The 17514-nt window shown below is 35.8% G+C and overlaps 1 protein-coding gene across 1 annotated transcript; it reads left to right on the plus strand.

Moving 5' to 3' along the window:
- Positions 1 to 16510: 16510 nt before the first annotated feature.
- LOC108913033 lies at positions 16511 to 17142 on the plus strand. Its single transcript, XM_018718489.2, has 2 exons — positions 16511 to 16799; positions 16899 to 17142. Exons 1-2 carry the CDS (start codon positions 16594 to 16596, stop codon positions 17026 to 17028), a joined length of 336 nt encoding a protein of 111 aa, XP_018574005.2. The 5' UTR covers positions 16511 to 16593; the 3' UTR covers positions 17029 to 17142.
- The last annotated feature ends 372 nt before the right edge of the window (positions 17143 to 17514 follow it).

Raw genomic sequence — 17514 nt, forward strand, 5'->3', positions numbered from 1 at the left:
TTTTGGAAATTTACAAACCTCGTATAGATAAGTACAAATCACTTGCCAGGTGCAACAAAGTATTTATTTAGTAAGAGGGGTGATGAAATATTTAAACACTGTCTATTTCCTATATAAACACAGGGTTATAGCCAACTCATATAGCCAACAACAGTGGTTGTTCTCAATTTCTGTGAAATATATAAAATGTTGTGTGTAGTGTTTTTCCTATTTGTGGTAAGGGCGGTTTACACTATAGTCCCCACTAATGTGACAGATTATTTAACAACAGTCCCCATTAATGTGACAGATTATTTAACAACATACGGTTATTTACCTAACAACACAACAAATATGACTATTTAGACTATTCCGACGCATTATCAACATTTCAAAAATATGCTCATATAATCGCTAACGGAACTTTAAACAATGAAACGGAATTTATGATGTTAAAACCTCGGTGTGGCTTACCGGACATAGTATCAGATTTTGTAGCAGTTTCTCATGCATGGGAAAAAATACGTTTAAATTGGTATTTTCGAGGTATTTGGTTAGCGGAGAGGGCATTTAGCATGTGGTCTGATGTGTCAACTTTAACGTTCAAGAAAACACATATTATTGACGAGGCGGATATTCTTATACATTACACCACACGTTCCCACAGTACCTATTGGAAATGTATGAAAGGGGTTTGTCAGTTTCCTTTTGATGGCTCCGGAGTAAGACTGGCTCATGCATATTTTCCTATAACCGATGATAAGTGTAGAGAAGTTCATTTGGATTCGGAGGAACATTAGTATAAAGGTTTAGAGCCGGCCCCTGCTGATACAGTAGCTTTACTTCCTGTTCTAATGCACGAAATCGGGCATACTTTACGCTTGTCGCATACTACCAACGTTAATGCTATAATGTATTCCTGGTTCAAAACGGTCTATTCTCTTGGAGAAGACAATGTAAATGACATTCAATTTTTATATGGCGCCCCGTTAAGTACTACTACGCTTACCCCGACCACCCCAATACCAAGAGTGCAGTCAATAACCCCCCCCCCCCCAATACCAAGAGTGCAGTCAATAACCCCCCCCCCCCCAATACCAAGAGTGAAGTCAATAAACCCCCCTACTACAACAACAGGTCCATTACCTAGATTGTGCGACATTAAGAAACCTGAAAAAATTTCTAATCGCCATTTTTATATTTTCAACGGGGAGGTATTATGGATTGTTTTATATTATTTTAATACAGTAATAAGTAATCTTTTACCCAACACAGCTTTACAAATACCTAAAATATCTGAACAGAGTTAAGTAAAATAAATAATGATCAGCTAGCATTAGATGCTTTGATGTGCTGTTTAGTAAAAGAAAAAAATAACTTCAATTGCTCAAAGGCGAGAGCATGTATCAAGGGATTGTAAAAGAATTATTAGTGGAAGACCTGCAGTATAAGTCAAAACAAAAACATATAAGAGAATGCACAATTTAATAGAAAGTATTAGAAATAGAAATATATATAGAGAGAAATACACTGAACCTCAAATGTATATAAACTGATTCGTTAAAACCGACTTGTTTTTTATACTATGGCAAAAAGGTACATGTATTTAGGGAACAAAAGAGGCAATAAAAAGTTGCGGACCATGAACCTTTCCTTCATTATCAATGTTTTTGTAAATGTCCTAAAAATTGAGATCTATTTTAAAGCTGCGTAGAATTTCGTAGAATCAAATTTGAATTCGTGAACGCCGTTTGGTCGAATAGTGCCTCTACATTAGTGGAGAGAGCGGCGCCATCTATGTGTCTATGGTTAAATTAATTAACCAGTGTCCGCCATGCTGTTACAGTTGGCCACCTGCTTAAGAATTCTCCCGCAGTTTAGTTTAGCTTTTAAGCGATAGATGGCGGCACAATAGTTTGAAACGGACAATGTATTTATCACAGAAAAAAAATTTTCAAAATATATGAGTCCCAAGGGGTTCCATTTAGAAAAAAATCGAAAATATCGAAAACTGGAGAAGATAAAGAGAAACTGAATGCAGTTTCGGATTGGTGAGAGCCATTATAGCCTACAGGAATTTTTTGAGATTTTTCTTGAGAAGTAAAAATTTCAACTATGTTTCCAATCTGGAGGCTAAGTCCGCCAGTAGCAACCTCACTTGCGTTCCTATGTTCAAAATCAAAGCAAGACAGGAATTGCATAAAGTTTCCAATACGGAAGTCAAAGCCTCCCTTGAGAGCAAATGTAAAACTTTAACCCAAGTTTCCATTCCGAATCCAAGAATCCCGGACAACGTCCTAAATCCGATATTCAGTAATACAAACCAAATCCTAAGCTATAAATTGCAAAAAGCTTCCATTCGCAAAGCCGATATCACTACCAGAGCGAAGAGAAAAAAATCGACAAGGTTTCGAATCCGGTTACCATCCAGCCGCCTCGAGCCATTATGAAGCAGTATCCAAGGGATATCCAGTCCACCTGCGAGAGGCCGCAAATCGTCGAAATCGCGCCCCCTGGTGATGGAGACGATATGGACCACATCCAGAACGACCGATGGGAAGCCGACAACGAGCCAGCAGTCGCCTGCCAGAGAGGCACGAAATCGACCATCTTTCCAATGGTCCCCGTCCTTGCAGGGAAGCACCGGCCAAGAAGAGGAGGAAGAATCGTATAAAAAAACCCGGACATCAACCGCGGATCAAGGCCGCGAGTCCCCTATCGCGATGGATCGTCAACTGTGGGCATTTACAGTTATATAACCGGATCGACGTATCCGGCCAGTCTCTGTTGTGGGACGCTTAAAATTCTAGTTGCAACATTAAAGCCTATATAGTCAATATTTCAGCCTTTCGCAAGCTTTTAACCAATTGTTAGAGTCAGATTTATGTTTAATAAATATATATATAACCTAATCTACCTCTTATCTATAAAAGAAAGATAAAACGTCGCCCGGGCATTTATTTCTGACCCGCGGCAGACTCAAATCACGGGCCATTAGCCAGCCCTATCATAAAGTGTTAGATATAAGCTCTAGTGAAGTGCATCAAACCGCCCCTATAGTTATCAGAACTATATGAGCGTAGTGTTTTACCTCTAGATATATATAATTATAAGAATTATATATACAAATTACCTAATTAACGGCTCTCATAGCCGCCTAAGCACAGATATCAGAGATAGCGGGACGTATTGGTGCCTTTTCACCTATCTTTCCAATACCGATCCTATATCTCATATCATTTCTATCCAAATTCCCTTTGTTAGAGTCAAACCTCTCATACATCCTATCTAAGGGAAGGACAAGTTGTACAAAATTAGATCGCGTCCTCTCACCTAGCCATGCCTAAGCGCAATCCTACCAGGTTAGCTACATCTCGAGCAGAGTCCAACGCGACAGCGCGAGAAGCAATTAACATGTCCAGAAACCCTGAGAGCCGCAACCTAATGGTAAGTGAAGCAACGGGAGATGATGTACGACGACAACGTTTGGCTATACTTGTTATTGTTTGTAAATAGGCTAAGTAATGTTAATTATTTATTTCTATCGATTGATTTTCTCGACATTAGGAAATGCTTTAGCAGGTGATTTGTTTAACACAATTTTTGGAAAGGGAGGAGATTTTCAATCTCTTCCCGTGAAATAAAATTAAACATAGAGCGACTTTTATATAGGGTGAATGAATCCAACCTTAAATTCCAAGAACTGGGGATGCAAATAGACTGACTGTTGGAACCTATTTATCAAGGTAATAGAAGAGATAGATAGGCAACTCCCATTACACTACTTGATGCCATATGAGGCGCCCTCTGACGAGAAGTCCGCCCGAGTTTGAGACATAGGGGAGATATGAATCACAATAGGTTATCGGGGGAGATATGTGTATATATAAATAATTTATATTTTTATGAATTTTTTCAATTGGAAAACAAGTTCACAGCTTGGATCAGAATAAAATAGATCTTTAGTTCACAGTTTTTACTGTCAACATATTAGTGAGTATTTGTCACCTTCTTTAGGGCTACAATACATAGAAGAAAAATTTATATAGGTACACATATATTCACTACCTATGTACTTAGCTCTCAGATAGATTTGGAACAGTCACCGAAACATTGGCAAGAAAAACTGTAAAATAAAAGTAATTTTATTCCGGTCCAATCATTTGTAAACTTGTTTTCTTAGATGTTAACACTAAATAATTATTTTATGTTAAAATTTAAAGATCAAAACAATATATATTAATCTATTATCAGTAAATAAACAAAGCACCTACAAAAAGAAAAAAAGTTCCAAAAGTTCCCGAATGTTTAACTCAGGTCTGATTATAGATTTTTAATAGGTAGCGACTTCTGAACACGCGACAATTATCAGATTCGCCGTAGTTATTAAAGAATTTGCACAGATGTTCTTCGAATAGTTCCCGAAGGGTTAGCCCAGATAGTCATAGATATTCAATAAGTTTCGACTTCTGATTACGCAGCAATAGTCAATTTCGCCATCGTCAAAAGGCATACATAATTCAGTTATTTTTATATCAATTTTCAAAGTAGTGGAACATTTGATAATGTCAGGGTAGTTACTCTTGAAAATTTGAGTCACTTAAATTTTAAAATGCATAAAAATAGTAGGCTGCCTATACAGGGTGTCTCATAATTAGCTGCCAACCCTGAACAGGCCGATTCTATGATCAAAACTAAGTAAAAAAGTTCATATGAACATGGGTCCGGAAATGCTTCCTAAGGGCACAGGGACCCATTGAAGAGGGAGGAATGGAAATAATTTTTTTGCAATATCTCTCAATCGCGTTGTGATAAATGAATGAAATTTGGTATACACAGCTAAATTTTGATGAGCAATTTGATGGACTAATCCATTTATTTCCACAAGGTCCATTGGGGTGGGTACGGGGGGGCCCTTGGTACTTTGCGTGTGTAACTTTTTCATCTTTGACTTTTTAACAAATTGGACAGCAAATTCCGTTTTCCCGAACTGTTTTACGTTAAAAAGGTACTCTTGTTTCAAATCGTTATCTTTAACGGTTTCTGAGAAAATCGCTCTTGAATTAATCCCACTTTGGTCAATTTCATAGTAATTTAAACAAAATTATCAAGGTATTCTTATGTCAAAGTATTGTCAACCCGATTGCCAATTTAATAGTTCTAAGCGAAAAAAATGGAAGAGTTTACGGGACAAGAGTTAGTTGATATGATATTTATTTATGGCTTTTGCGATGGTAATGCTGCAGCGGCAGAACGCGAGTACGGGAGAAGGTTTCCAAACCGAAGGCTGCCATCAAGGAGGACATTCCCTACGGTATTCCGCAACTTAGCTGCAACCGCCACTTTTCGAAAGGCACCGGGTCAAGGACGTCCCAGGATTAATAGGGAAGCGGAGGTCCTTGACGCTATTGAACAAGATCCTACGACTAGCATACGGAACATTTCAAGGCAAATAAATGTTCCTCGGCCAACGGTACTACATATCTTAAAGATTTCCTTAACAGAATTGATTAGATGTGCTACTAACATTTCAGGTTGGAAGAATATTAAAGCGACAAGGTCTACATGCCTATCACTATCGACGTGTACATGGCTTGATACCAGAAGATTTTGCGCCACGTATGCAATTTTGTCGCTGGATTTTGTCGCTGGACAACGAGCAAGCTTCCAAAATTTTGTGGTGTGACGAAGCTACTTTTACCCGAAATGGAAAATTAAATTTTCATAATTCTCATTATTGGGAAGAAGAGAACCCACATGTTGTTCGGAGAACAAACTTCCAGCAACGGTTTTCCATAAATTTATGGGCGGGAATAATTCACGACACTCTGATTGGACCTATTGAAATTCCACAACGTCTCAATTCAAATCTTTATTTAAACTTACTTCAAGAAAATCTTCCCCAAATTCTCGATGATCTGCCTCTAAATTTACGACGTAACATGTTTTTTCAACACGATGGAGCCCCGGCACATAGTGGTCGCAATGTTCTAAATTTCCTAAACGAAAATTTCGCTGGACGGTGGATAGGGAGGCACGTACCGGTAGCTTGGCCGCCGCGTTCTGCCGAAAGTCGATACCCGTGAGGAATTGCTGCAGCGTATCAATGATGCAGCCAATGAAATTCGTCAAAACCGTTTTGGCATCTTAATAGCTTCGAGAAGTGTTACACGTAGGGCAAGACTTTGTATCAGAGAAGGTGGATGGTGTTTTGAACAGTTTTTAAAATAGCTTGTTGTCTGTATAGAAGGAAACACAACAGGAGTTCCCACGGCCTACTTGCGCGAGATATACAGCATAAAAGCTGGTTTTGACAAGCTTTTTAGCTCCATCACCTGTAATACCAACTTTAAACAGGCTTGGAAAGTAGGGGCTCTTAGTGTCATGGCATTTGGGAACCTACATGTGATACCCACAAACAAAAGCAGTGAATATGTCGTCACTCATGCCCATCTTGCAGGCATATGTGATATGTTTAATACCTGGTTCGACATATTGCTTTATGGACTGGTATGCCGTGTTAATATAAAGGGTTTGATTTATACGAGGATATAGTGCGAATAATTGAATTGTTCACTGAATATTCAAATCGCGGGCAAAATCAAATGTCTGCCTTATTGAAAGCATGGCCACCTCTGGCAATAGCCACAATTTTAAGGGACACAGAGGGAGACGACAGATTTCTACAAAGCCTACTTGTTTCATTTCCTGATTTCCGCACAAACTCCCTTGTTCGCCACATCACTAGTTGTATCATCAATGATGCAGATGTGTATAGAAGGTTGGAGCTTAGTGGCTTGTGGAAATGTTTCGGACACCCTGCGATAGATATGGATCAGAGTGTAAAATCATGGGTGGAAAAGGGAGGTGTAATGAAAGATGGACTCGAGCAGAAGGCAGAGGAAATTGCATGCATGTTCAGGCTAAATTTCTGTCGGCAATATTTCAAAGAAAAGAAGACTTGGCCACCTATAACATACAATGAAATAACTTCTCATCGGGTTAAACAGAATATAGACAATGCAACATGGAAAGAACATCCCAATGCACCTTGGATGTCACGTGAATTCAGAGGAACAAAGCTTGGACAGGTGTTCCAATTCGACTATCATGTGGACTTCGCAGATTTGCTGTCTGACAAGCAGGCGCACAGGACATTATATGGTCGTTTTCCAACTTGCCCGGTCCCTACCAGTAAAAGCGTAGTCATCACATCATAAACGCCGAAATATGCCCTGAAGAATGGAAAGTCATAGTCGCTGTTCCAAAAGAGAAAGAGCAAAAGCTGGACAACGCGAGGATGTACGCTAAAATGCCATTCGAAATGAGATTATATCAAACTGCTACAGAAAGTAACATAGCCTCACAGATCTTTCCTTACATACCTCAGCAGACGATGACCATGTCAGAGGGGCAACTCTTGAAAACTGGTGCACCAATTTTAGATGGGAATCTGAATTTAAAAGTAATAATAAAAAGTAGTTAGCCATATGGGCTTTAACACGATATTATTAAGAATCTTAAGATATATAAGTATTAAACATGACAATATATATAAGTGGTAAGTTGTGGCATAATTATTGTTTGTTTGTTTGGGTGTTCGCTTTAGACATTCGCGGAAATACAGTCCACATCAAAATTGTGCTGTTAACTTCCATTTACATCGAATTATAAGGATGAGAATATATATTCCGTTTGGAAAATAATTTGGCAGTATTAAAATATTATCTGAACATTTAAAACAATTAAAACTTAAAAATAAAGTGTGGGGGGTTCGTTAGTGCCCAACAAGAATTTGGTGTGGCAAGATGTGAAATCATGCTTCAAGTCGTCTGTGATCGGGAATCATCGTGAACGTTGACCTCAAATATCTTCAATTTCTAAAAAAAAATATTTTGAAGTTTCTCCTTAAAAGCGAAAAATGCCTTAAAGGATTCATTAAAGTGAATTTAGTTTTCCAGGGAAATTTCATAAAATTAAATGACGGGGAGGTAGATTTAAAATCATTCGGGACTAAAAACGAAATTACATCTGAATGCGAATATAAAACAATGGTGGAAAGATATCTTTCAACTTATACTGTACAAATTCGACAGCTTTGAACATCGTAATAGCGGCTGGACTGTTGAAAATTATCGGGTTACGCGTAAATATTAATAAAAATAAAAACCGCCGCCTCAACAGCTCCTCACGAAGAATTAGAAAAGCTGGGTGACCCTTTCAAGCTGGTGGCAGACGTAAAGGGTGTTTTGGAAAACTGTCCAATAGATTCTTTGTTATTCGGACAGAATTTCATAGAAAAACTAAAATCTTCCACCGAGGCAAAAAAGTTTGGTTTGCCCATCAAAAAGAAATACCAAATTCCACGTACAGGACTCGCCTTTTCAATAGCATCTCGACTTTCTTCGTCCCCCAAACAAGTCCTCATTCAAACAAATTTCATAATTTCATCCTTTCACTGTTACTTGATGCAGAAGTTTGCATTCTATATGATTAAAATATCAATTAATAATTTAATCAAATTTTATTTCAGTATTTTCAAAAATGTCACAGGATTTTTCTGAAGAAATTCCTAAAAGCCAATCTACTCCGTCACTAGAAGAGGAATGTTTGGATGATGATGATGATTACCCAATGTAGGATCTCATGCCATATGTGATGGCAAATAAAATTATTAGAAGTCCACCATCGGAAAAATCAAAATCAGAAAAGAGAATATTTAAAAAAGAAGAAAGGTTGCGGCTGAATAAATTAAAAAATAATGAAGAAAGGTTTCGGCTGAATAAATTAGAAAATAATGAAGAAAGATTGCGGCTGAATAAATTAGAAAATAATAAAAATAAAATTAATAATTTAATAAACATGTTTTCTCCCAATGATCTATTGAAATAAAATTGAGGTTTATTATTGAAACAATAAATATAAACCCTAATGATAAACGATATTATGTAAGTAGAATTAATTATTAATTCATTTATTATTGCAATAAAGTCAAGATATTAAATTTTATGGATATATCTTGCAAAAAAGTATGTCGTAATCTGGATTCGAATCAGAAACTTCTAGATCTTCAGTCTATGCTATCCCATTTGAGCTATTTCGGCTGATTAAAATATGTTATTAATGATTATTTAAAATTTATTTTAAATATAAAATAAAGTGCGGGGTATTACATTTTATATATTATGGAAACAGTAAATAAAAACCATATGATAATTCTAGTTTGTATATTGAATTAAAGCACGAGTATAACCTAAATCCTATCAATCGTGAAAAATGAATGAAAGAGAAAGATGTGTTGCTGAGAAAACGTGGCAAGCTAATGATTCTCACATCATGTTAAGTGTTTATTAAACAGATATATTAGTTACCGAAGAACTACATCAAAACAATTAGGGTATGTGATCTTGAAGACGGATGGCATTTATTACCCGATTATATACGAAATGACCCAGTGATAGAGAAATATAATTACTAAATCTTTAAATCGTTCATAGAGTTATTAATATACTAAAAGAGGGATTCAGTTTATGAACCAATAAGTAAACTATGTGAATTTTGATATTGGAGTTTAATATGTCAATCAGTAGTTTACTGTCAAGGCACTTTCTATTTTAGAGTATTATAATTTTTAGATACCCACAGGCATTTCAACATGTTTCTACATATTGCTGTCAACAGTGTTTCGAAGAAAAAGGTGACGATCTACATCAACAATCTCCCAATACTTTTTTTTTAACCAAAAAATAACTTATTATATTTTTAAGAACATTTCAACCTATTTGCTATAACTTTAATTGGCGCGGATAAACCACCCAAACGAATTAATTTGTCGCAACTGCGCAAAAGGAAGATCGAAAAACGTAGAAGTCGACGAGAACGTGTTTTATTACCAGGCCTGGTGGTGTGTGTGTTTTTATTGTTGTTATCGTTGATGGAAAGCCTATGGTTATTTTTGAAGAGAAATCGTTATGCTCGTTTGTTTGGGTGTTCGCCTAGAATTTCCCGGAAATACAGTTTTTATCAATTCGTGCAGATAATTCTTTCAATTTTGAATTATATATACATTTGGTCCTTCGAGCATGCGTGACCTTCGGTATAATTGTGGATTATATCTAGATGGGCTAGTGGTTCTTCTTTGTGCAACTAATAATATTTCACTGACGTATTTAACCAATCTTTATATAAATTCGTTAATCATTTTACCTTTCGGATAGTTAGTATTTAGTTTCCATTGTAATTAAATTATTAGTAATATGACCAATAAATAGAAATGCGTTGTATAATAAATTAATATTCCTGTTAAATATGTATCACTGTGGTGAGACATTACTGTAAACGTAATGTAATAATGAGGGTCTTTCCCCGCACCTTTCACTTATTTTCCAATATAAAAGGAAATGTCGGGAGTATTAGTGTCATGTTGTATGACATTCTACAAAGCAATGCAAATTCTATACAAATCGCACTGGTAAGTTTAACCTTTCTATCTTAAATCTAGTATCTAAAATTTTTTATTTGTGTTTGAGATGGATTTAAACGAAATTAATGAAAAGTCGCTTTTAGCTTTTAAACCAATAAAGCCGCTAAAAGAATTAGAAATTGGACGAAAATATTCAGTCTGGAAAATTAAAAAGGTATCTACAAAGTATGGAGACAATTTAGTGGCAAAGTTGTTGGATGAATGCCATGTGTTTCTACCAAAAAGACTGTCTGAGCGACTAGAGAAACATTTGGAAAAATTTGGACATAAGCAGTATTACCTCATCAGCAAAGGTAAGATAAATATTGATACAGGAAACGTTAAAAACGCAACCATCGCCATGGGATCTGTAAAAAATAATTAGTATACATTTTAAGACGATAAAACGTAAAATATAATACAGACACTTTAAGTGATGACATAGTTAAAAACATCCGATATATTTTTTTAATCTTAAGTAAAACAAAAAATTTAAAAAATGAGTATTTACTAAAATATATTAATTATTGTAATGAAGCGGGGGCACAAGCCTTCCCGGGTGGCCATCGATAGATTCAGCCACCTGAAATTCCAAGCGGGGGAGGAGAGGGCCTTGATCTTAAACGAAGACGAATTAATCAGACTCGTCAGAACGGGCGAAAGCGGGCATCCTACAGCTCCTCCAACACCTCCAATACCTCCTCAAGCCGGACGGACGACCGACGAATCGCCGAGTGTAAGGGAAGAATCCGCATCAGACGACGAGGAAATTAACGCCATTATCGACACATTCGGACGAAAGGTCGAGTCCTTCATCAAGACAGTAAACAAAGGCGGAAAGTTCCGCATTTCTCGCCGAAGGAGGAAAGCGGCGAGTCGGACTTTCGCCCGAAAATTAAAGCGATCTCCGTGAAATATTGAATGAATATTCTCCACGACGAGGAAGATTTTTTTTAATTTTTGTCTATTTTGGGCATCTCTGAGGAAGTCGAATACGGTTTAATTATTAATATTTTACATTCAGACCCACTTGAATTTTTAAACTATTCATTTTACTTGCTTAAACCTAGAATTTTAAATGCATTAAAAAAGGATCCAACGATTAAAGTCGTTACGGTGTGTTGTGAATTTATTAAACAACATGTTGATAAGGATAACCAACTTTAAGTATTCTAATACAAAAAATAATTCAATAGATTTAGGGACTGATTTATATCAATATTTATATTAATGGAATTTCAAGAGGGTCAGGGCAGATTTGCACTCAACCGCATTTAATGTTTGGAAATCAATATTAACAAATACGATTTTTCTAATGGAGATACGTCATATATTGAACTGCCCCAAGAAATTAAACAAAAAAATGCTGTGATAAATATAAAAAATACAGACCAGTTTTGTTTTACTTATGCCGTTGTAAGTTGTTTGTATCCTGCAGAAAAATATACAAATCGTATTAATTCATATCCTAATTTTTATAACTTTTGAATTATACTGGAATCATTTTCTTATTACCATCCAACAAATAAAAAAATTTGAAAAATTAAATAGCATTTCTATGCACATACCGTGAGACACCCTGTCTAAGTGTTAAAATTAAATGGGAAAGATTATTCCGTTGTTCCCGCATATGTTTCGCGAATTAAGTTCTTCAGACACGTAAATTTACTTACGATTCAAAACAAATATTTTTCAGATGACTACAAGAATTCTTACACCAAAAATCAAAAACACTTTGAAATCAAATATGATTTTACCTGGATTAAAAATTTGTCGAGGTTACGTTCGAAGCAGGTTGCACGAGGCAACGGTGCAATATTTAATTGCGATAGGTGTTTAAAATACTTTAAGAGTCAAGAAAAATTAGATAAATATTAAGTTGAATGTGCGTGAATTGATACATGTAAAATTTCTTTTCCGGATGAAAGGTATTTATCTTTCAAAAATTTTAAATATAAGGAACTCGCTCCTTTTATTGTTTATTGCGATTTTGAAGCTTTATTGAAATCGGTCAATGATAATAAGAGCAAAACGGAGATAAGTCAAAAGCATGAGGCCTTTGCCGTGGGTTATTATTTCAATTGTAGTTATGATAAAAATGTATCGTATTATTAAAGTTATGTAGTTCTCTATTGTGTGCACTGGTTTGTGAGGGAACTTGAAAATATTGGGAAATTTGTAGATGAAAAATTAAAATTTGTAGTACCCATGGAACCTTGTTCCGTTGAAGCTCGGAATGAATCAGAAAAAAACAAATTGTCACATCTGTACGAGACTGTTTAATAAAGATGATAAACGCTGTCTCGACCACTGCCACCTTTTAAGAACTTTTAGGGACTGGAGTTACAATAACTGCAACTTGAATTATAAAAATACTTTCATGGTTCCCGTAGTTTTTCACAATTTATCGGGGTATGACAGTCACTTGTTGATTAAAGATGTAACTCAGCTATTTCTGGGTCGTATAACGTTCTTAGCGAAAAATTGAGAATACCCTTCGTTTACTTAACACCTTCCGGTTAAATTTAGGTTTCTAATTTTTTTGGATTTTTACCATCGTCGTTAGATAAATTAGCGTCCATATTACGTAGATTTGAAAATTCTAAAAACGGAATTTTCCCAATTAAACAGTGATTTTAGTGTGCTTACTCGAAAAGGAATATATCCGTATGATTACATAAATTCGATAGATTTTTAAAGAGAAACATCATTGCTTCCTAGTTCAGCTAATAAGTTAAACGATGAAGATGTTTCCGGGGATGACTACATTCATGAGCAAAACGTTTGGAGAGTTTTTAAAATTGGTAATCTCTAATTTAAAGATGGACGTTTAGCTATTAGCTAATATTTTTGAAAATTTTAGGGATCAGCACATTACTATAAGCTGGTAGGATTATATGTTAAAACACACGAATGTTACATTAGAATTTTTGCACGACGTTATTGTTTTTAGAAAAGACGATTCGTGGGGGCGTAAGTCAATGTTGTAATAAATATATGTCTAATTACGATCCATACGAACTTTCCAATTATTTACTTTATTTCTATGTAAATGGGCTTTATGCTTGGGCGATGTCACAGTATTTATCGTCTGGAGAATTCGAATGTTGAAAATTTCTATGTACGTTCGACGGCTGATGACTCGAGTATTGGTCAAATTTCGCTATTAAATATAATAAATATGAAGGTGACAAAACAATCAACAAAACCCCCGTCATAATTACAGCTAACCAACAGTATCCCGAATAGTAGTAATTTTAGTTCCTACAAACGTCAGCCATTCTATTAACAAAAGTTTTACAAAAGTTAGAGGGTCCAACCAAACTTACTATAGCTGATTGTGTTGATACAATGGATGGATCCGACATTTGAAGTGTCGAATTATACAGATGAATTTTTAAATTCATCCGTCACACAAATTGGTCTTAAAAAATGGCGCTGTAATAATGCTTTACGCAATTAAAATCTAAAAAAGGTTTGTGCAATGATACCAGATTAAGTGTTCCTTTGTGGGAAAATCAGTACATAGACGCAGAGAAAATCGACAGTAGTGGCAGACCTCCTAGTTTTTATTCTCCGCATACACCTCAAGACAGGACGCGACGTCTTACCGTTTAAATTAAAGAGAAGGCAATTTCCCGTTCAATTAGCTTATACTATGACGATTCAAAATGGAGACGTTCTATATGCTGTAACTAAGTCCAATCAAAATATGGCAATGGCAAACATAAATATTATAAATTTAATTAAAATAATTACTTATGTACTTACTGCGCAGAATAAATAATTAAAGTTACTAAGTGTTTTCCTTAAAAGAACGTACAAGAAGTAAATCCTTCGAAGACCAACCACTTCAACATAATTGGTGCAGGCAAGAGGATACCACTTCCACGTAATTAGCGCAGTCGGTAGGATCTCAAGAACAAGACAGAAGAATTAGATAAATTGATATCAAGAGTAACTTCCAAAAACCATCTCACGATAAACCTTTCTATACTAATAAAAATTACCATTCAAGTAATCCACATAATTTGCACCCTTCGTTTCAACAACATCAACAAAATCAAATGTGAAGATTTAATAACACACCCTTTAATCCATTTGGACAAACATCCAATCGATTTAAACCACAGTTACAAAATTTTGATGAAATTGAATGTCCAGAAAATTTTGAGAACCAGAATTTTATCTGTACCGAAATATAAACCCTTCCGACGTAATGGAAATACATGCCGGAAGTTTTAACCGCTTACCATATATAGAAATAAAAAAACCTAGCACTTGAACTATTTATAGACACCGCACCGGTTCAAATGTTAGAAGATGGCATAATTCGTCCATCTCAATCACCCTTGTGGGTTGTCCCTAAAAAAGGACAACAAAAATGGAGAATAGTAATAAACTATAGAAAATTGAACGAAAAAACAATTGACGACCGATACCCATTACCCAATATAACGGACATATTAGACAACACTAGGTCGATGTAATTATTTCACTACATTAGATTTAACCCAAGGTTTCTATCAGATAGAATTACACCCTGACTCTATACCTAAGACAGCGTTCAACGTAGAAAACGGACATTACGAATATGTAAGAATGCCTTTTGGTCTTAAAAATGCCCCCTCTACCTCAACGTGTCATGGACAATGTTATAGCTAAACTACTGAATAAGATATGTTATATGGACGATGTGATAATTTTCCCCACTTCCCTTCAGGAACATATACAAAATCTGAAGTAAGTATTTAACAAATTTTGTGAGGCTAGATTAAGACTCCAACTCGATAAATCTGAATTTCTTAAATAAGATGTAGAATTTTTAGGACACGCAGTCACTTCGGAAGTCGTTAAACCTAACCCTAAGAAAATACGAGCTATTCAAGAATTCCCTACACCAAAACCAGCCAAAAAAATCAAATCCTTTTTAGGTCTATTAGGACATTATAGACGTTTCATTAATAATTTTTCCAAATTAACAAAGCCTATGACAAAATGTTTAAAAAAAGGAGATATGATAGTTCATTCCCCTGAATGTATAAACTGTTTCGAGCAATGTAAAACTCTCCTATGTAACGACCCTATTCTAAAATATCCAGACTTTGAACTTCCATTTGAAATTACCACTGATGCTTCGAACTTTGCCACGAATGCCATATTTAGTCAAAATCAAAAGCCAGTAAGTTATGCATCAGGTACACTTAATCCAGATGAATGTAAGTACAGTACAGGGTGGGCAAATAAGCGAGGTAAGCGGCTGTATCTCAGAAACTAGTGATCGTAGAGAACTACGGTAAAAAATCTTATAGGTAAAGTGGGCAAGGGAAAATGCTGGAAATTATTTTCAAGTTTCCAAGATGGCCGCTAGTGGGCGTTTCCACCATCTTACATTACATATTACATAAAGTTACGTTTCTCGCGATTTTCCCCAATGAATGTAACAAAAAAGTATTTGCGTTTTAATGATAATAATAATTAAAGTCGAACATTTTTTGTAAAAACAATTTTTCTCTATCTTTCGAAATAAAGTGGTGGGGGTGTATTTGAATGTTGTAACTGTAACTTCGAAACGGCTTAATGGATTTGGATAAATTTGGTATCATTGAAAAGAGTATTTCTTGGGCTTTTAGGTTTCTCGTAATCATGACAGTTGTGACCTACACGGCCGCCGATAGAGGGCGTTATTCAATATTATAACCAAAATATTGGATTTTCTCAAAAAATTTAAATGCGATGATATGACTTTTTTTAGACTAGAAAATAGACAAATGACCAACCAATAAGCCTGCGCAAACCGCATCTTAATATCGTTTTCCTAACTCAAATTATAAAAAAAAATACTAAACCAGGAAAATTCATATATCCCCATTTAAAAATGCATCGGTTGCTTTCGATAAGAAGGCAAGTAGTAGGCCATGGACACGACAATCGCCTAACAAAAATTTTGCCAAGTAACGTCAAACTTTTGTCACACGCAGCCTAATATTGTTGATTGCGTATAATTTGAGTACTTTTTAATCAAAATGCCTCTCACAAATAATGAAGCCGTTGACATGATTGCGATTTATTTCGAGTGTTTTCAAAATGCAGCTATAGCTGCAGGACAGTACCCTGCACGGTATCCAGATCGCCGTCATTACGGGAGAAGAATGTTTCCGCGCTTGGTACAGCGATTACGCGACACTGGAAGTTTTCGTCGTCCTAAACGTCGCAGGCGTCGCAATGGAAGGACCGAAGAAAACATTATCAATGTCTTGGCTTACATAGAATTTGATAGACATGTAGGAACTAGAACATTGTCTCTAGACTTAGGAATAGCACGAACAACTGTTAGAAATATTTTGAAAGATTATAGGTAAATAATTTTATCTTATTCCAAGTATCTTAGCACATACTCTCAAATACACAATTCTGATTATATTATTTTTACGCATATGTTGTTTTTTACTTTTAGATTACATCCTTACCACATAGTCTTGCACCAGGCGCTAAATGAACAAGATTTCGGTAATAGATTAAATTATTGTCAATGGATGCTAGGCATGCTTGAGGAAAACATAAATTTCTTAACGAAAATTCTCTAGACCGACGAGGCTACCTTTAGTAGTGATGGTAGAGTAAACCGTCATAATATGCATTATTGGTCCGCTGAAAATCCGCATTGGTTAAGAGAAGTGCAGCACCAGGGACGCTGGAGCCTAAATGTGTGGTGCGGTATCATTGGGGACAGAATTATTGGACCTTATTTTTTTGATCAAGCTTTAACTGGTAACCGCTTCTTAGAGTTTTTGATCAACGACTTGCCAATTTTGTTGGAAGATGTGCCACTCGAAACTAAAAGAACTATGTTTCTGCAATTAGATGGTTGTCCGGCACATTATTCAATTAATGTCCGCAACCATATTAACGGGACCTTTCGAGAACGCTGGATAGGAAGGGGAAGCCTATTTCCTTGGCCGGCAAGATCTCCGGACATGTCTTGATTTTTACTTGTGGGGACGCTTAAAAGACATTGTTTTTCAAACTCCACCAACACGAATGGTTATGGAAAACAGAATTCGAAACTCAAC

The sequence above is a fragment of the Anoplophora glabripennis genome, unplaced genomic scaffold, assembly GCF_000390285.2.
Source record: "Anoplophora glabripennis isolate ALB-LARVAE unplaced genomic scaffold, Agla_2.0 scaffold962, whole genome shotgun sequence".
NCBI classification, from domain to species: domain Eukaryota; kingdom Metazoa; phylum Arthropoda; class Insecta; order Coleoptera; family Cerambycidae; genus Anoplophora; species Anoplophora glabripennis.

Coding starts and splice junctions, on each gene's coding strand:
- LOC108913033 (XM_018718489.2), top strand. CDS start 16,594: ATGTTTCCGCGCTTGGTACAGCGATTACGCGACACTGGAAGTTTTCGT. Junction 16,800..16,898: donor AATATTTTGAAAGATTATAG/GTAAATAATTTT, acceptor TTTTACTTTTAG/ATTACATCCTTACCACATAG.